Below are 20,653 nucleotides of genomic sequence, written 5' to 3'. Positions count from 1 at the left end.
GTGAGTTTGTGTGGCCTACCACTTCGTGGATGAGCCATTGTTGCTTCACAATAAGTTTCCACTTCACAATAACAGCACTTACAGTTGACCGGGGCAGCCATAGCAAGGCAATAATTTGATGAACTGACTTGTTGGAAAGGTGGCATCCTATGAAGGTGCCACTTTGAAAGTCACTGAGTTCTTCAGTAAAGCCATTCTACTGCCAATGTTTGTCTATGGAGTTTGCATTCAATGGAAACATAAATACCTTATTTACATACGTATTCAGACCTTTTGCTATGAGACTCGAAATTGAGCTCGGGTGCATACTGTTTCCATTGATGATCCTTGAGATGTTTCGACAACTTGATTGGAGTCCACATGTTGTAAATTCAATTGATTGGATATGATTTGGAAAGGCGCACACCTTTCTCCCACAGTTATATACGTTCCCATGTCAGAGCAAAAACCAAGCCATGAGGTCGAAGGAATTGTCCGTAGAGCTCCGAGCAGGATTGTATCGAGGCATAGATCTGGGGAAGATTATCAAAAAATTTCTGCAGCATTGAAGGTCCCCAAGAACACAGTGGCCACCCTCATGGAAGAAGTTTGGAACCACCAAGACTCTTCCTAGAGCTGGCCGCCCAGCCAAACTGAGCATTTGGGGGAGAAGGGTCTTGGTCAGGGAGGTGACCAAGAACCCGATTGTCACTCTGACAGAGCTCCAGAGTTCCCCTGTGGAGATGGGAGAACCTTCCCGAAGGACAACCATCTCTGCAGCACTCCACCAATCAGGCCTTTATGGTAGAGTGGCCAGACAGAAGCCACTCTTCAGTAAAAGGCACCTGATAGCATGCGTGTAGTTTGCAAGAGGCACTTAAAGACTCTCAGACCACGAGAATCAAGATTCTCTGGTCAGATGAAACCAAGATTGAACTCTTTGGCCTGAATGTCAAGCGTCACGTCTGGAGGAAACGTCTGGCATCATTCCGACGGTGAAGCATGGTGGTGGCAGCATCATGCTGTGGGGATGTTTTTCAGCGGCAGGGACTTGGAGACTAGTCAGGATCGAGGCAAAGATGAACGGAGCAAAGTACAAAGAGATCCTTGATGTAAACCTGCTCAAGAGTTCAGACCGAGGTAAAGGTTCACCTTCCAATAGGACAAAGTCACTAAGCACACAGCCAAGACAACGCAGGAGTGCCCAGACTTGAACCGAATCTCCGGAGAGACATGAAAATAGCTGTGCAGCAACACTCCCCATCCAACCTGACAGAGCTTGAGAGGATCTGAAGAGAGGAATGGGAGAAACCCACCAAACAGGTGTGCCAAGCTTGTAGCATCATACCCAAGAAGACTCGAGACAGTAATCACTGTCAAAGGTGCTTCAACAAAGTAAATTATCTGAATACTTAAGTAAATGTGATTTTTCAGTGTTTTATCTTTTATAAATGTCCAAAAATCTGTTTTTGCATTGTCATTATGGGGTATTGTGCGTAGATTGATGTGTGGAAATAAGCGATTTAAAACATTTTCGAATAAGGCTGTAACGTAACATAATGTGGAAAAAGTCGAGGGGTTTGAACACTTTCCGAATGCACTGTATAGTGTATGTCTCAGTCTGCTGTCCAGTCCCTTGATGGGAACATAATGAAACATAATGATACAGCAATAATGATGCTACAAATACGATAATGCTCTGACTGAATGTTTCCTTGGAATACTGACTCACAATACATCTAATTTACACAGGAAAACAACATGTTACACAGGAAAACAACAACCTTGGCTACATTGCATATGGCACCTGATTCCCTATTTGTGGTCCTATCATGGCTAGTATGCCGTCAGTAGTTTGTGGGAATATTGTCTCATGTTAAGTGTACACCACTGTATTGTGATTTTTTGGTTTATGGTTGGTTGCTGCTAGACTTACTGTAGATGAGCATGTACAGTACAGTTATGAAATGTTGCCCCCTCCTGAGTAGAATGGGATGCTGCATCTGTTTTCATGTAGAGTGAAGAGGACCGAGAACTGCAGAAAAAAAACACAAATTCATTGCTTAATACTTTAAACCCTTTCCATGAGACGGACATTTACAGTATGACACTACTGAAAATACACAACATGCTATTTGGCTTTAAGGTTATGGATAGAACAGAGATAAGACTCCATAGAGAGACATTTCTAACGAACTCCATGGTCCTGTTTGAAAGAGTGCCTGTCTGTCAAATCTGTTCCTCATTAAACATCATTATGTTTTTGTCTCTGTGAGATTTGATAGAACCATCTGCTGAACATTTGCGCTGCTCTGTGTGACGTAAATTTAATCTCAGTCTAATGGAATTACGAACAATTACAACCAAATGGATCCCCATCACTTAGAGCAGGGCATTGTGGGGGATGAGGTCATTAGTGAGGTCATCAGTCAGAGAGCGACTGAGACAGAGAGTGTTTTAGACAGTGCCTGAGACGGATAGAGTGTTCCTTATCAAACCTTGTAGATGGCAGATCTGAGAGAACTGTAATGCTCCGGTTACATACCCACCACAGTTCCTGGAACTGTGCTGACAAGGACAATATGAAGAGAAAGTATCCGACACAGCGCAGTACAGTGTGTGAAGAGGATATTAGAGAGGAACAGAGATGCCAGGGAGGGACAGTTGGGACCAGGCCAAGAACAGCTGGTAACACTCATCAGAATGATCAGGCACATTAAGGTCATTAAGACCGGGCCGCCCCCAGGTGGTGAGGGTAGGCAACAACATTTCCACCCCGCTGATCCTCAACACTGGGGCCCCACAAGGGTGCGTTCTGAGCCCTCTCCTGTACTCCCTGTTCACCCACGACTGCGTGACCCACGACTGCGTGACCACTGCGTGACTGCGTGACCACGCACGCCTCCATCATCAAGTTTGCGGACGACACAACAGTGGTAGGCTTGATTACCAACAACGACGAGACGGCCTACAGGGAGGAGGTGAGGGCCCTCGGAGTGTGGTGTCAGGAAAATAACCTCACACTCAACGTCAACAAAACTAAGGAGATGATTGTGGACTTCAGGAAACAGCAGAGGGAACACCCCCCTATCCACATCGATGGAACAGTAGTGGAGAGGGTAGTAAGTTTTAAGTTCCTCGGCGTACACATCACAGACAAACTGAATTGGTCCACCCACACAGACAGCATCGTGAAGAAGGCGCAGCAGCGCCTCTTCAACCTCAGGAGGCTGAAGAAATTTGGCTTGTCACCAAAAGCCCTCACAAACTTCTACAGATGCACAATCCAGAGCATTCTGTCGGGCTGTATCACCGCCTGGTACGGGCAACTGCTCCGCCCACAACCGTAAGGCTCTCCAGAGGGTAGTGAGGTCTGCACAACGCATCACCGGGGGCAAACTACCTGCCCTCCAGGACACCTACACCACCCGATGTCACAGGAAGGCCATAAAGATCATCAAGGACAACAACCACCCGAGCCACTGCCTGTTCACCCCGCTATCATCCAGAAGGCGAGGTCAGTACAGGTGCATCAAAGCTGGGACCGAAAGACTGAAAAACAGCTTCTATCTCAAGGCCATCAGACTGTTAAACAGCCACCACTAACATTGAGTGGCTGCTGCCAACACACTGACTCAACTCCAGCCACTTTAATAATGGGAATTGATGGGAAATTCTGTAAAATATATCATTAGCCACTTTAAACAATGCTACCTAATATAATGTTTACATACCCTACATTATTCATCTCATATGTATATTTACAGTGCCTTGCGAAAGTATTCGGCCCCCTTGAACTTTGCGACCTTTTGCCACATTTCAGGCTTCAAACATAAAGATATAAAACTGTATTTTTTTGTGAAAATTTCAGTCTCTCGATGTGCAAAACTGATAGAGACATACCCCAAGCGACTTACAGCTGCAATCGCAGCAAAAGGGCTGAATAATTTTGCACGCCCAATTTTTCAGTTTTTGATTTGTTAAAAAAGTTTGAAATATCCAATAAATGTCGTTCCACTTCATGATTGTGTCCCACTTGTTGTTGATTCTTCACAAAAAAATACAGTTTTATATCTTTATGTTTGAAGCCTAAAATGTGGCAAAAGGTCGCAAAGTTCAAGGGGGCCGAATACTTTCGCAAGGCACTGTATCTTTGTACATATTCTTTATCCCCTTACACTTGTGTCTGTAAGGTAGTAGTTTTTGAATTGTTAGCTAGATTACTTGTTGGTCATTACTGCATTGTCGGAACTAGAAGCACAAGCATTTCGCTACACTCGCATTAACATCGGCTAACCATGTGTATGTGACAAATAAAATCGGATTTGATTTGATTTGATTTGAAGAGCTGGAGGTGCTGCTGGACTAAACAGCACATAGGGTGTAATTTGGGATGCACACATAATGTAATCTGGGACGTCATTTGACCTCCTCCATTAGCTGAGTATGTTTACTGCTGTCAGTATGCTGTACCCAACTGCCAAGACTTGCTTAAGATGTGCCTGTTTTCGTGTCAGTTGTTTGTCAATGTGGAGTGGAAAGCAAGTGAGAAAGAATATTAAACATTGTGAAGTTACATTAGACACACAGGTCTCCAATAACAGCTAATCAGTAATTATCATAAAGGCTGACCCTCCCTCCCTCCCTCCCTCCCTCCCTCCCTCCCTCCCTCCCTCCCTCCCTCCCTCCCTCCCTCCCTCCCTCCCTTCCCCTTCATACCCCCTCTCTCGCTCCTCTTTCTCCTCCCTCTCTCTCTCCTTTCCTCCCCACCCCTATTCCCTCCCTCAATCTCCCTCCTCCAGTTTGTAGCCCAGCCTAACTGTCAGCAGCTGCTTGCGTCTCGTTGGTACGATGAGTTCCCTGGGTGGAGGCGTCGTCACTGGGCAGGGAAGTTCCTAACCTGTGTCTTCATCGGCCTCCTCTTCCCCCTCTTCTCCTTCTGCTACCTGGTCTCTCCTAAGAGCCGCTATGGACACTTCATCAGGCAAGTATCCTAGACATTAGAGAGGCAGGCCAGCAACTGGAGGGTTGCCAGTTTGAATCCCTGGTCTGATGGGAAAAATCTGTCAGGAAGCTGAAGTTGAATTTATGTTAGACCTAATGGACAATAAAGTAATTTTCTTCTACATCATTAGGAAGCCCTTCATCAAGTTTATCTGCCACACAACGTCGTATCTCACCTTCCTGTTCCTGCTGCTGCTGGCTTCCCAGCACATCGTCTCAACAGACCCCAACAGACAGGGGCCGACTCCTACTGTGGTGGAATGGATGATACTGCCCTGGGTACTGGGTAAGAGTGTGTGTGTGTGTGCGCGCAGAGGTGCACAACATGGTTGGTCAAGAAAGGATAGACCCGGACACATGCTGCTCCCTCCAAAGTGATACATAACACAATGTCAACTCCACAGAAGGTCAGCTGATGATAGAGCGTCATTCGAGACATACCACGTAGACTGCTATTGGTGTTAATGATACTAGTTGATGACAATTCTGACAGGAAATGGTAGAAACCAAGCTTGTGTTTCAGCCAAATACCCTATCTACCTTTTACAGCTGGTTTTCATGCATTGTACGCACACTGTATTGTAAGACAACCCAGCCCATGTGTTTCCTATTTAACTCCCATTACGGTGTTCTGTTCAGTGCAACCGCATGGCAGGATGCATGCAACCAGTCTACCTGTTCATACCTGTCTACTTGTTCATACCTGTCTACCTGTCCTGTATCACCGCTTGATATGGCAAATGCGCCACCCTCAATTGCAAAGCGCTACAGAGGGTGGTGTGGTCAGCCCAGTACATCACTGAGGCCAAGATCCAGGACCTCCATTAGGCGGTGTCAGAGGAAGGCCCGAATAATTCCCAAAGACTGCAGCCACCCTGGCCATAGTTCACTCTGCTACCGTCCGGCAAATGGTACCGGAACGTCGACTCTTGGACTAACAGGCTCCGAGACAGCTTCTAACCCAAGCCATAAGAGTGCTAATTAGTTCATTAATAGAGTACTTACACAGACCCTATCTTGCACTGACTCTATGCACGCTCACACACAAACTAGAACAACGCTCACACACAAACTAGAACAACGCTCACACACAAACTAGAACAACGCTCACACACAAACTAGAACAACGCTCTCACACAAACTAGAACAACGCTCACACACAAACTAGAACAACGCTCACACACAAACTAGAACAACGCTCACACGCAAACTAGAACAACGCTCACACACAAACTAGAACAACGCTCACACACAAACTAGAACAACGCTCTCACACAAACTAGAACAACGCTCACACACAAACTAGAACAACGCTCACACGCAAACTAGAACAACGCTCACACACAAACTAGAACAACGCTCACACACAAACTAGAACAACGCTCACACACAAACTAGAACAACGCTCACACACAAACTAGAACAACGCTCACACACAAACTAGAACAACGCTCACACACAAACTAGTACAACGCTCTCACACAAACTAGAACAACGCTCACACACAAACTAGAACAACGCTCACACACAAACTAGAACAACGCTCACACACAAACTAGAACAACGCTCACACACAAACTAGAACAACGCTCTCACACAAACTAGAACAACGCTCACACACAAACTAGAACAACGCTCACACACAAACTAGAACAACGCTCTCACACAAACTAGAACAACGCTCACACACAAACTAGAACAACGCTCACACACAAACTAGAACAACGCTCACACGCAAACTAGAACAACGCTCACACGCAAACTAGAACAACGCTCACACACAAACTAGAACAACGCTCACACACAAACTAGAACAACGCTCACACACAAACTAGAACAACGCTCTCACACAAACTAGAACAACGCTCACACACAAACTAGAACAACGCTCACACACAAACTAGAACAACGCTCACACACAAACTAGAACAACGCTCACACACAAACTAGAACAACGCTCACACACAAACTAGAACAACGCTCACACACAAACTAGAACAACGCTCACACACAAACTAGAACAACGCTCACACACAAACTAGAACAACGCTCTCACACAAACTAGAACAACGCTCACACACAAACTAGAACAACGCTCACACACAAACTAGAACAACGCTCACACACAAACTAGAACAACGCTCACACGCAAACTAGAACAACGCTCACACGCAAACTAGAACAACGCTCACACACAAACTAGAACAACGCTCACACGCAAACTAGAACAACGCTCACACGCAAACTAGAACAACGCTCACACACAAACTAGAACAACGCTCACACGCAAACTAGAACAACGCTCACACACAAACTAGAACAACGCTCACACACAAACTAGAACAACGCTCACACACAAACTAGAACAACGCTCTCACACAAACTAGAACAACGCTCACACGCAAACTAGAACAACGCTCACACACAAACTAGAACAACGCTCACACACAAACTAGAACAACGCTCTCACACAAACTAGAACAACGCTCACACACAAACTAGAACAACGCTCACACGCAAACTAGAACAACGCTCTCACACAAACTAGAACAACGCTCACACACAAACTAGAACAACGCTCACACACAAACTAGAACAACGCTCACACACAAACTAGAACAACGCTCACACACAAACTAGAACAACGCTCTCACACAAACTAGAACAACGCTCACACACAAACTAGAACAACGCTCACACACAAACTAGAACAACGCTCACACGCAAACTAGAACAACGCTCACACGCAAACTAGAACAACGCTCACACACAAACTAGAACAACGCTCACACACAAACTAGAACAACGCTCACACACAAACTAGAACAACGCTCACACACAAACTAGAACAACGCTCACACACAAACTAGAACAACGCTCACACACAAACTAGAACAACGCTCTCACACAAACTAGAACAACGCTCACACACAAACTAGAACAACGCTCTCACACAAACTAGAACAACGCTCTCACACAAACTAGAACAACGCTCACACGCAAACTAGAACAACGCTCACACGCAAACTAGAACAACGCTCTCACACAAACTAGAACAACGCTCACACACAAACTAGAACAACGCTCACACGCAAACTAGAACAACGCTCACACGCAAACTAGAACAACGCTCTCACACAAACTAGAACAACGCTCACACACAAACTAGAACAACGCTCACACACAAACTAGAACAACGCTCACACGCAAACTAGAACAACGCTCACACGCAAACTAGAACAACGCTCTCACACAAACTAGAACAACGCTCACACACAAACTAGAACAACGCTCACACGCAAACTAGAACAACGCTCTCACGCAAACTAGAACAACGCTCACACACAAACTAGAACAACGCTCACACACAAACTAGAACAACGCTCTCACACAAACTAGAACAACGCTCACACACAAACTAGAACAACGCTCACACGCAAACTAGAACAACGCTCTCACACAAACTAGAACAACGCTCACACACAAACTAGAACAACGCTCACACACAAACTAGAACAACGCTCACACACAAACTAGAACAACGCTCACACACAAACTAGAACAACGCTCTCACACAAACTAGAACAACGCTCACACACAAACTAGAACAACGCTCACACACAAACTAGAACAACGCTCACACGCAAACTAGAACAACGCTCACACGCAAACTAGAACAACGCTCACACGCAAACTAGAACAACGCTCACACACAAACTAGAACAACGCTCACACACAAACTAGAACAACGCTCACACACAAACTAGAACAACGCTCACACACAAACTAGAACAACGCTCACACACAAACTAGAACAACGCTCTCACACAAACTAGAACAACGCTCACACACAAACTAGAACAACGCTCTCACACAAACTAGAACAACGCTCTCACACAAACTAGAACAACGCTCACACGCAAACTAGAACAACGCTCACACGCAAACTAGAACAACGCTCTCACACAAACTAGAACAACGCTCACACACAAACTAGAACAACGCTCACACGCAAACTAGAACAACGCTCACACGCAAACTAGAACAACGCTCTCACACAAACTAGAACAACGCTCACACACAAACTAGAACAACGCTCACACACAAACTAGAACAACGCTCACACGCAAACTAGAACAACGCTCACACGCAAACTAGAACAACGCTCTCACACAAACTAGAACAACGCTCACACACAAACTAGAACAACGCTCACACGCAAACTAGAACAACGCTCTCACACAAACTAGAACAACGCTCACACACAAACTAGAACAACGCTCACACGCAAACTAGAACAACGCTCTCACACAAACTAGAACAACGCTCACACAGAAACTAGAACAACGCTCTCACACAAACTAGAACAACGCTCACACACAAACTAGAACAACGCTCACACACAAACTAGAACAACGCTCACACGCAAACTAGAACAACGCTCTCACACAAACTAGAACAACGCTCACACGCAAACTAGAACAACGCTCACACGCAAACTAGAACAACGCTCACACACAAACTAGAACAACGCTCACACACAAACTAGAACAACGCTCACACACAAACTAGAACAACGCTCACACACAAACTAGAACAACGCTCACACACAAACTAGAACAACGCTCACACACAAACTAGAACAACGCTCACACACAAACTAGAACAACGCTCACACGCAAACTAGAACAACGCTCACACACAAACTAGAACAACGCTCACACACAAACTAGAACAACGCTCACACACAAACTAGAACAACGCTCACACACAAACTAGAACAACGCTCACACGCAAACTAGAACAACGCTCTCACACAAACTAGAACAACGCTCACACGCAAACTAGAACAACGCTCACACACAAACTAGAACAACGCTCACACACAAACTAGAACAAAGCTCACACACAAACTAGAACAACGCTCTCACACAAAACCCATACACATTCAGATACTCTACATACACATGCACGCACGCACACGCGCACACGCACACACACACACACACACACACACACACACACACACACACACACACACACACACACACACACACACACAGATGTAGGATCTTAATTTGAGCCAGTTTAGCACAGCAGGAAAATAATTCTGCAGCAACAGGAAACGGAAATTATCATTTTTCAGTAGTGTAAAACAAGTCTGAAATTACAAACTTTAGAAGCCTCTTTAAAACTCAAATACACTACAAGTTTGCATTTCCTGCTATGTAGGAAAATTCTCACCAACCTAAAAGTGATCAAATTAAGATCCTACATGTACACACACACATGCATACAGAGTCACTTTAGCTGGCCTTCATGTACATATCTACCTGAAATATCTCATCCCCCTGCACATTGATCTGGTACTGGTACTCTGTATATACAGTAGCTCCATTCTTTTGTATTTTCTTTTTATTGTAATTCTTTATCTCTGCATTGTTGGGAAGGGCTTGTAAGCAAGCATTTCATGGTTAAGTCTACACCTGTTGAATTCGGCGCATGTGACAAATACCATTTGATCTGATTTGATTTTAACACCCCCTCTTCACCTGGGGAACGTGGACATAGATCAGAGAAGTGAGAGAGACATGATAGATTAGTTCTGCCCAGCGTCAGACAGACATGACAACCTTAACCCTAACTCTAGGACTGCATCCCAAATAGCACCATATTCCCTGTTTAGATCACTACTTTAGACCAGGCCTCGAGAGGCCCTCGTCAAAAGTAGTGCACTATGTAGGGAATAGGGTGAGTTACATAGGGCTCTGGTCAAAAGTAATGCACTTTGCAATGGATAGAATGGATAGTCTGTTCTCCGTCCTGTAGGCTTCATCTGGACAGAGATTAAACAGATGTGGGATGGAGGGTTCCAGGACTACATCCATGACTGGTGGAACCTCATGGACTTTGTTATGAACTCTCTGTACCTGGCTACCATTTCTCTGAAGATTGTTGCCTATGTCAAGGTACTGTATGATGGTTGTTGTGTACTAGATAATATGAAATACGCTTGAATAAATTGTCGACGAATTCTTGAAAATACGACCACCTTACACTCAGGCTTCATTTAAATGAGTAGGAGCGCCTCACGCTCGTCAAAAGTTGTCCGGTGGAGAAGGCTGATTGGACTTACTATGTAATGCCGCCTCGCTGTCTCACCCCCTTCTCCCACAGTAGAGTTTGCCTCTCCCCTCTCTGTCTCTCCCTCTCTTCCACAGTAGACTCTGATCTGTCCCCTCTCTGTCTCTCCCTTTCTCCCACAGTAGAGTTTGACCTCTCCCCTCTCTGTCTCTCCCTCTCTCCCACAGTACAGTGGCTTCAGGGCCAGGAACGAGTGGCAGATGTGGCATCCTACCTTGGTAGCAGAGGCTGTGTTTGCCATCGCTAACATCTTCAGCTCCCTCCGCCTCATCTCTCTGTTTACAGCTAACTCCCACCTGGGACCTCTACAGGTCAGGATTATCATACTAGATTCACATGATTTGTCATTTAATACTATGTTTCTGTCATTATGTCCAGGAGCAGTATTAGGAGCAGTATTAGAGTATGACTGCTGATTTAGGATCAGTTTTTCCTTTTAATTCACAATGAATAATATTATATGGTCGGGGGGGACCTGATCCTAGATCAGTATTCCTACTCTGAGAAGATTGATACATACAGTATGGCCCCTGATCTGTAAAGCACTGAGCTGCAATTTATTGCATGAAAGGTTCTCGTTTATGATGATGATTATGATGATGAATATGACGATAATCATCATGATTCCAGATCTCTCTGGGCAGGATGCTGCTGGACATCCTTAAGTTCCTGTTTATCTACTGCCTGGTGCTCCTGGCCTTCGCTAACGGGCTCAACCAGCTCTACTTCTACTACGAGACAGACGAGGGACTGAAGGGATGCAAGGGCATCCGCTGCGAAACACAGAACAACGCTTTCTCAACGTTAGTAAAGACCTGATAATGTGTTCCTCTGTAACATGTTTAACTTTTGGGAGGGTAAACAAATTCTGTTATCTTTCCCAAAATGCCCGGAATCAGAAGGCAATTAGCAGGGAAACCAGGAATTTCAGGAATTTGGGGAAAGTTACTGGAATTTTGCAACCTTACATTTTATTTTATTGAGATAGATATGTATGTTTTGCCAATATTCTGGATTAGGGCAAAACTGGAATGGCAGCCTTTTATGATATCTTGACTATTCATGTAGATTCAGCATACGTTATACATTTTGAAATATAACCCCCTCTCTCTTGCATCCCTTTCTCTCTCTCTCTCTCTCTCTCTCTCTCTCTCTCTCTCTCTCTCTCTCTCTTTCATCTGTCGCTCTCTCTTTCATCTGTCTCTCTCTTTCATCTGTCTCTCTCTCTTTCATCCCTTTCTCTCTCTTTCATCTGTCTCTCTCTCTTTCATCTCTCTCTCTCTCTCTCTCTCTCTTTCATCTCTCTCTCTCTCTCTCTCTCTCTGTCTCTCTCTCTCTTTCTCTCTCTCTCTCTCTCTCTCTCTCTCTCTCTCTCTCTCTCTCTCTCTCTTTCATCTGTCGCTCTCTCTTTCATCTGTCTCTCTCTTTCATCTGTCTCTCTCTATTTCATCTCTCTCTCTCTCTCTCTCTCTCTCTCTCTCTCTCTCTCTCTCTCTCTCTCTCTCTCTCTCTCTCTCTCTCTCTCTCTCTCTCTCTCTCCTCTAGGTTGTTTGAGACACTCCAGTCTTTGTTCTGGTCTGTCTTTGGGTTGATCAGTTTGTATGTGACCAACGTGGAGGCAGACCACCAGTTCACAGAGTTTGTAGGGGCCACCATGTTCGGAACCTATAATGTCATCTCTCTGGTGGTTCTACTCAACATGCTGATCGCCATGATGAACAACTCATACCAACACATCGCTGTGAGTGAAACCTTAACCCTAACACTAACCCTAGCCATGATAGACAACTGCTACCAACACATCGCTGTAAGTCTTATGCTATCACTGGAAAGCAAAATTATTAATTCATTCACTTGTTTGTGAGCCCAACAACCTGTCTGCGGTCATTTTATATCACACAGTTTTGTTCATATCACTTGTTCAGATGCTTAGCATGTGTTGTTTCTGTTCAGGATCATGCAGACATTGAGTGGAAGTTTGCAAGAACCAAGTTGTGGATGAGTTACTTTGAAGAGGGAGGGACTCTACCTTCTCCATTCAACATCATCCCGAGCCCCAAGTCAATCTGGTATTTCATCTGCTGGATCAGGAAACACATCTTCAAGATCACCAGGCCCAAGAAAACAGAAACATTTGGAACCATAGGGGTGAGGATGTGGTCTCTAGTCTACATCAACAATAATTGTACTGAACAGTAGAGTTGTAAAATGTCAGTAATTTCCCCCAAATTCCCAGGTTTTCCAGAAATCCTGGTTGGATTTCCTGTATTTCTTGTTTATTCCACTCTGATTCTGGGAATCCTCCAACTGAGATTTCTGGAAGACCTGGCAATTCTGGAACTCCACTGAATAGTTCACAGTTGAATCTTCTACTTCTTCTCTTCTACTCTATTCTCAGAAGGTTGTTCTCAACAAATTATCATGAATGAAATGACCTGTTCTTCCCAGAATGGTTAGACGTGTGTCATGAGACATAACTGTTCTGATAGCATCAGCAGTTAGAAGTTAAAGGGATAGAGGGATCGTTCGGGAACTAATGGGATAGTTCGGGATTTGGGCAATTAACAATTTTTATGTCTCTGCATCCAGTATAAAGGGAGTTACTGGTACTTTCGCAAGTCAATGCTAACTCGTATATGCGCTAGTTTAGCGAAAAAGAATAGTGCAAAGACTGGAAGTCTTCATGTAATGTTAGTTAGCATTGGCTCACAAATCAACCTCTACCTTCCTTTATACTGGATCCAGAGACATTAAAATGGTATCCACGAGTTCATCTGACACTGGAGAAGAAGATAAAGGGCTTCATTGCCCAACTCCCAAACTATCCCTTTAACAGAGAACGGGCAGGTGATGACAGAGCTAGCTGGCCAACTCTCCCCCAAGAAGGAAATCACATGAACTGATTAGTCATGCTGCCTGGTGTGCTTTTGGAGTAAGTTAATGTTCCTCTTTTGTAGAGACGGGCTGCTATAAATGTACGAATAAACCACCAGTATCAGGTATTTATATTTAAATGGATTATTTCTCAATCATTATGTGTCAGTTTTCAATGTTTTTTATTCTGCTGATGCACATATTTTGAACTCGATTTTTCCCAAATGGCACCCTATTCTCTATATAATGCACTACTTTTGACCAGAGTCCCGGTGGAAAAGTAGAGCTCTATGGCCCTGGTGAAAAAGTAGAGCTCTATGGCTCGATTAAAAGTAGGGCTCTATGGCCCAGGTCAAAAGTAGGGCTCTATGGCCCCGGTCAAAAGTAGGGCTCTATGGCCCGGTCAAAAATAGAGCTCTATGGCCCCGGTCAAAAGTAGGGCTCTATGGCCCCGGTCAAAAGTAGAGCTCTATGACCCAGTCAAAAGTAGAGCTCTATGACCCCGGTCAAAAGTAGGGCTCTATGGCCCCGGTCAAAAGTAGGGCTCTATGGCCCGGTCAAAAATAGAGCTCTATGGCCCCGGTCAAAAGTAGGGCTCTATGGCCCGGTCAAAAATAGAGCTCTATGGCCCCGGTAAAAAGTAGGGCTCTATGGCCCGGTCAAAAGTAGAGCTCTATGACCCAGTCAAAAGTAGAGCTCTATGACCCAGTCAAAAGTAGGGCTCTATGGCCCCGGTCAAAAGTAGGGCTCTATGGCCCCGGTCAAAAGTAGAGCTCTATGGCCCCGATCAAAAGTAGAGCTCTTTGACCCAGTCAAAAGTAGAGCTCTATGGCCCCGGTCAAAAGTAGGGCTCTATGGCCCTGGTCAAATGTAGAGCTCTATGGCCCCGGTCAAAAGTAGAGCTCTATGACCCAGTCAAAAGTAGGGCTCTATGGCCCCGGTCAAAAGTAGAGCTCTATGGCCCAGTCAAAAGTAGAGCTCTATGGCCCAGTCAAAAGTAGAGCTCTATGGCCACGGTCAAAAGTAGAGCTCTATGGCCCAGTCAAAAGTAGAGCTCTATGGCCACGGTCAAAAGTAGAGCACTACAGCATATAGCAAATAGGATGCCATTTGGGACACATTCCTGTACCTGTCCACTCTAAGGATTATGTTTTCCATTTTATCTACAGAAGTTAGTAACCCAGGAGTGGATGTGTTTGGTATGATTCTATCAACCTGTGGACTGTGTTGTTTTCAGGAGGTTTTGAGGAACCTGGTGAAGAGATATGTAGCAGCCATGATCAGAGATGCCAAGACAGAGGAAGGACTGACTGAGGAGAACTTTAAGGTAAGGTTTGGTTTCCTCTGACATTCCACATTTCTTTAAAAACAATCTGAATTCAGCACCAGACAGGGACTACAAACTAAAAATAAGCATTGTTTCTGTCTCCGGCAATGAATGATAATTGACCTGCACTGTCCACTGTAAATGTCATAAATAGATAAAAAGTTGTATGTGTGCATGTTTCTTTCCCCAGGAGCTGAAGCAGGACATCTCCAGCTTTAGGTATGAGGTCCTGGGGATGATGAAGGGGAAGGTGGGGCCTGGGGGTGGGGGCGTGGCTATAGCAGGAAGTAAACCCAGTGAGGTGGCAGGGGCCTCCAGTCTGGTCTACCCTGACCACTCCTTCAAGTACTCCCCCAAGTTCCCCCCGGCCACGCTTAAGACCAACATGTTTCACGTCACCACATCCATGCTCCAGCAGAGGGCAGCCCCCTCCTCCACCTCCTCGTCCACATCCCCTTCCACCTCTCAGGGCTTGAACCGACTGGTCAACGGCTCTGTGGTACCCTCTTGGACCTCCACTGACACCTCCTCCATCCCCACCTCCTCCACTTCCATCTCCTCTCCCTCCTCCACTCCCTCCATCAAAGACGGACTGGCCAGGAAAGACATCTGTGACTTTGGGCTCTACTCTGTGTCTGAGGAGATGGGGGAGGCTGACCTGGAGGAGCTGGACTGTGATGGAGAGAAGGAGGAGCAGGGTGGAGCGAGGGAGAGGACGTGTACAGAGAAGGAAGAAAACGAAGAGAGGGGAGAGTGAAGAGAGAAGGGTTCATGTTAGAACAGACTGTTGAGGATGAGACTGCTACGTAGAAGGACTATAGAGTGAATACTGTTCAAAAGACCACAAGCGATTTGAATGTGTCATTATGATACGTCTTCATGGAGACCTGTGTAGTAACTTGTCTTGCGACTTCAGAACCAATTCAGCTCTCAGACTAATATATTCTGGTCTAGAACGTATAAGCCTGAGACCTGGAGACTAGAAGTCTGTTTCTTGGTTTGTGTACCAAATAGCACTCTATTCTCTATATAGTGTACTACATTTTACCAGGGGACATAGGGCTCTGGAACCAGGGGACATAGGGCTCTGGAACCAGGGGACATAGGGCTCTGGAACCAGGGGACATAGGGCTCTGGAACCAGGGGACATAGGGCTCTGGAACCAGGGGACATAGGGCCCTGGAACCAGGGGACATAGGGTTCTAGACCCAGGGGACATAGGGTTCTGGAACCAGGGGACATAGGGCTCTGGAACCAGGGGACATAGGGCTCTGGAACCAGGGGACATAGGGCCCTGGAACCAGGGGACATAGGGTTCTAGACCCAGTGGACATAGGGTTCTAGACCCAGGGGACATAGGGTTCTGGACCCAGGGGACATAGGGTGTCATATGGAACAAGCATATAAGACGTCATTCTCCGACCAGGATTTCTGGAAAACCTGGGAATTTGGGGAAAGTTACCTGAGTTTTGTAACCCTAGACGTGATAGAACTATCAGTATTTTATTAACAAGCCCTGTCTCTGCTGCTTCCTCCAGTCAGCCACCTGCTATTTCACAATGATCCCTTGTCATAATGCATAACGGAAAACACTAATGACTCTTACAGGTAGATCTGTACAATGTCACACCTTAGCGAATTATTCAAAACTAGTTTGAACCCTATTTCCTATATAGTGCACTACTTTTGACCAAGTCAAATTAATTTATTGTGTTGGAGGTTTCATGATGCTTGTATCTAAACGAAAGTAGATAATTGTAAGATTGTTCTATACATCATTTGAGGTTAAGTGTATCCTAGTAGCTGTGTGGGCTAATAATCCAAATGTTTGCCTTGGGATAATTTGAGCCAATTACCACAGGGTATGTTGAGCCAATGACCATGGGGTATGTTGAGCCAATGACCACGGGGTATGTTGAGCCAATGACCATGGGGTATGTTGAGCCAATGACCATGGGGTATGTTGAGCCAATGACCATGGGGTAATTTGAGCCAATTACCACAGGGTATGTTGAGCCAATTACCACGGGGTATGTTGAGCCAATGACCACGGGGTATGTTGAGCCAATTACCACAGGGTATGTTGAGCCAATGACCACAGGGTATGTTGAGCCAATTACCACGGGGTATGTTGAGCCAATGGCAAGTTGAGCAAATTTAAATGTTTTCTTCCCATGCGTAATCCAAGGCATTATCGCTGGGATAGGAGGTAACAACAAGGACTGTCCTATTTTAAAAGTGTTTAAAAAAGTACAGTGTTTATTAGGTGTTAAGCCTGTGTTAAAATATGTTTAAAATTATTTAAAGACAAAAAAGTGATTGTAATTGTGTTAAAGATAGACATTGTTTAAAAAGGTAGTGGTAATATTTAATTCAGTACAGACATTTGAAGGCGGCTTAACTTACCCTGTCCCACAGTTCATATCACCCTATACCCGGTGTGTTGTGCCAAGAGACTACTTTTTTTGGACAAGCTATGTTTTAAAAACTGTAATGTTTACATGAATTCGGATTATTTCCATGTTAGAAATAATACTATATTTCCCTTTACGGAGTGATACAGAATGGAAAAAATGTCTTAACTTACCCAACTCTCCCCTACAACTGAATGTTGACATAGCTTAGCTTGTGAAATACCATTCATTAGCTTTTTGTGAGGAATTCCCCACGTTCTTACCATATGATGCTATACTCAGTACTGACAGTAACACTGCACACTAACTCAGCTCCCAGCATCCCATTGTTAACCTTAAAGGGGCAATCCAAGAGTGGTACAGCCATTTGTGCATATTTTGGGGGCTTTTTATAGCTCCGTTTATTTGAGTGTTTTCTTCTTTAGGCCCATCCCTCAGCCGTTTACCAAAACAAGTGGTGGAGTTACCACTTTGTTGTTATCATGTCAGGATGTGAGGCAGATGGTTCAAGTCTCAGAGATTTATTGACTATAGAGGGGGTGGCAAAAGGCAGGTCGAGGACAGGCAGGGGTTTGTTATCCTGTAATAGTTGGCAGACGTAGACGGTAGGCAGGCTCAGGGTAAAGACAGGCAAAACAGGTCGTAACCGGGGAGACTGGAACAAAAACAAGAAAGAGGAACGAGACAAGGCAAACTGGCAACAGTCAAAACAGAAAGCACAGGTATAAATTCACAGGGGATGTATGGGAGACACCTGGTGGGAGACACAAGACAAGGTGAAACAGATCAGGGTGTGACAGTTGTTTTTCGAATCCTAGATTTGCCCTTCAAGGTAAGATACTGGGACTCAGCATCCCATTGTTAACCTTAAAGACATACTACTGCATTCACATGTGAAGTATTGCATTGTATTCTGCTATTCTGATTATGCAAATTGATTAGATATGTATACTTTCTGAGGGAGTGCTAATGTTGTGTTTTATATCTGGCATTCATTCAGGCTCCAGAGGGCTATACAACATGAATCAATAAACATAAATATGTTTTTAACATAGATGATTTGAAGTCAGTATCACCATCCTTTAGACAGACAGTGAGCGTTTTCTCACATATATATCACCATATATCACACGTTCCTCATTCATCTTTTTGCACTTCCATGGATATTCTCAGCTTCACACCTACAGATCTGCTGGGGTGTCTCATCTACTCATTAGATCTCTGTCTCCATGGTAACATGAATTGGAAGAATCCTTTTCTAATATGAAGGTACTTCACTGCTACTTCAGACTGGTTAAGGTCACACAGAGGAACATTCGCTTGGCTGAGAAACCTGTTGAAAGTCGTAAACGAAACATTTTTTTGTAAAAAAAATAAATAAATCCCGATCCTCTTACACATATTTCTGTAATCGTTTTTATGGTAGGACAGATAGGAATAGTTTGTGAGACAGACATAAAGGATTTAAGGGCACAGACAGACGGCTGAGCAGAACTAGTGCACTTTATAGGGTATAATTTCAGAGTCAGACATAGCCCATGTGTCTGCTGCTCCTCTCCCCAGTCACTCAGTGTTCCAGCAGTCTGCTGGCCTTTACAGGGAAAAGTCACACTGCATGTGTTAAATGAGTTAACCAGCCTGGGTGTTAAAACACTGTCATTACTCTCTCATCTAACAGGGACATGCTGCTCCGGGAGATTTCCTGGTTCCTCTGGCTAATGGAAATACTTAATTATGGATTGCAGAGTGAATTGATTGTAGATTGTTTAATAGGATTAGAAACTGTAACAAATCACAATAGATGTGGTGGGAGCCTGAGCCTGACTGCCAGTCTGTGGTGCTCTCATGCAAATTATTTTTCACTCATTGTTATGCTTGGCTTGACAATGACAGCAATTGGAGTTGGGAAACCTTGGCTTTGGACTATGGGCTGAAAAGAACTTCCTGCATTCTCCAGCATGTGTCATAAGCTGTAAGGGTTAGGGTTCAGGGGACATGTGCTGTGTAGTTTCTGGTGTGTGTACTGTGTACTGTGTAGTTTCTGGTGTTTGTGCAGAATCTAGTGAACAGTAGGAGTGTTCTGTTCCTCTAACCAGAGAGAGAAGCACACTGCCCTCCCTGACGGTAGGGTTATCTCTATGATCCTGCCGACCTCACATAGCGCATGTGGAGCAGCAAAACAGTGATTGACTTGTTAGTTGGTTTGTGTGGTGCAGACACATCTCTTCAAATAGCTCAGAGAAGCAATTTGATTTGATTGCTCCATTTCCAAAGGTATGTTAAAGTTGCACAGCTCACACACTTGAAAAATGACATTTCAAACACATGCGAACAATCAACAGATCATAGAAATATATTATCTTATTCCCTTCTGTTAGAAGTTAGATGATAACTGACCCTTATCACCCACACACACTGGTATGATTGTCTAGAGGGTTTTCTTCCTCAAAAACATTTTAGAATGGTGTTGTGTTTTTCTTGTTTTTTTATGCCCATAACACATCACTGGGATTTTCTCCAATTTGCCTCCCATAACAATTGAGTTAGTTAAATTATGAATTCTATTTTTTAAAGGCTCTATGGACATATGAAACATAGGCGTGTATTTGTGGCATTGTTTGTTCCTCTGACGTGTGGACAGAGAGGCTGAGCGAGGCTTCCTTCCCTAACATCTTTAGTGTATTAAAGAGTTCATCTGGCTCTGGTATTTACAGCCACACTCTGAACCCTCTCCTCTCCTCTCCTCTCCTCTCCTCTCCTCTCCTCTCCTCTCCTCTCCTCTCCTCTCCTCTCCAATAGTCATAGATTCCTCTATGTCACACTACCCTCAGTCCACTAGGTGGGGCTAAACACAAACTGTTACTTTTGACAGATTACTTCTCCTACCTCTTGTGTGTGAGTTTTGTTTATG

General features: G+C 44.6%; 1 protein-coding gene across 1 annotated transcript in view; it reads left to right on the top strand.

Annotated features, from left to right (window-relative positions):
* The window catches only part of LOC110503831 (short transient receptor potential channel 4-like), a 42,189-nt gene extending 23,388 nt beyond the window's left edge, over positions 1-18,801 (top strand). Inside the window, exons 7-16 of the mRNA XM_021582383.3 lie at positions 4,782-4,967; positions 5,119-5,269; positions 10,813-10,952; positions 11,295-11,438; positions 11,758-11,930; positions 12,673-12,868; positions 13,081-13,275; positions 14,085-14,126; positions 15,239-15,328; positions 15,519-18,801. Coding sequence (XP_021438058.3) covers positions 4,782-4,967; positions 5,119-5,269; positions 10,813-10,952; positions 11,295-11,438; positions 11,758-11,930; positions 12,673-12,868; positions 13,081-13,275; positions 14,085-14,126; positions 15,239-15,328; positions 15,519-16,085 — 1,884 coding nt within the window. The 3' untranslated portion in view covers positions 16,086-18,801. The remainder of the gene's footprint in view (positions 1-4,781; positions 4,968-5,118; positions 5,270-10,812; positions 10,953-11,294; positions 11,439-11,757; positions 11,931-12,672; positions 12,869-13,080; positions 13,276-14,084; positions 14,127-15,238; positions 15,329-15,518) is intronic.
* Positions 18,802-20,653: the final 1,852 nt, after the last annotated feature.

The sequence above is a fragment of the Oncorhynchus mykiss genome, chromosome 24 (assembly GCF_057628025.1).
Source record: "Oncorhynchus mykiss isolate SJ-2025 chromosome 24, ASM5762802v1, whole genome shotgun sequence".
NCBI lineage: Eukaryota > Metazoa > Chordata > Actinopteri > Salmoniformes > Salmonidae > Oncorhynchus > Oncorhynchus mykiss.
The sequence above is the reverse complement of the archived record's forward strand: the minus strand, read 5'-3'. Positions and strand labels throughout refer to the sequence as shown.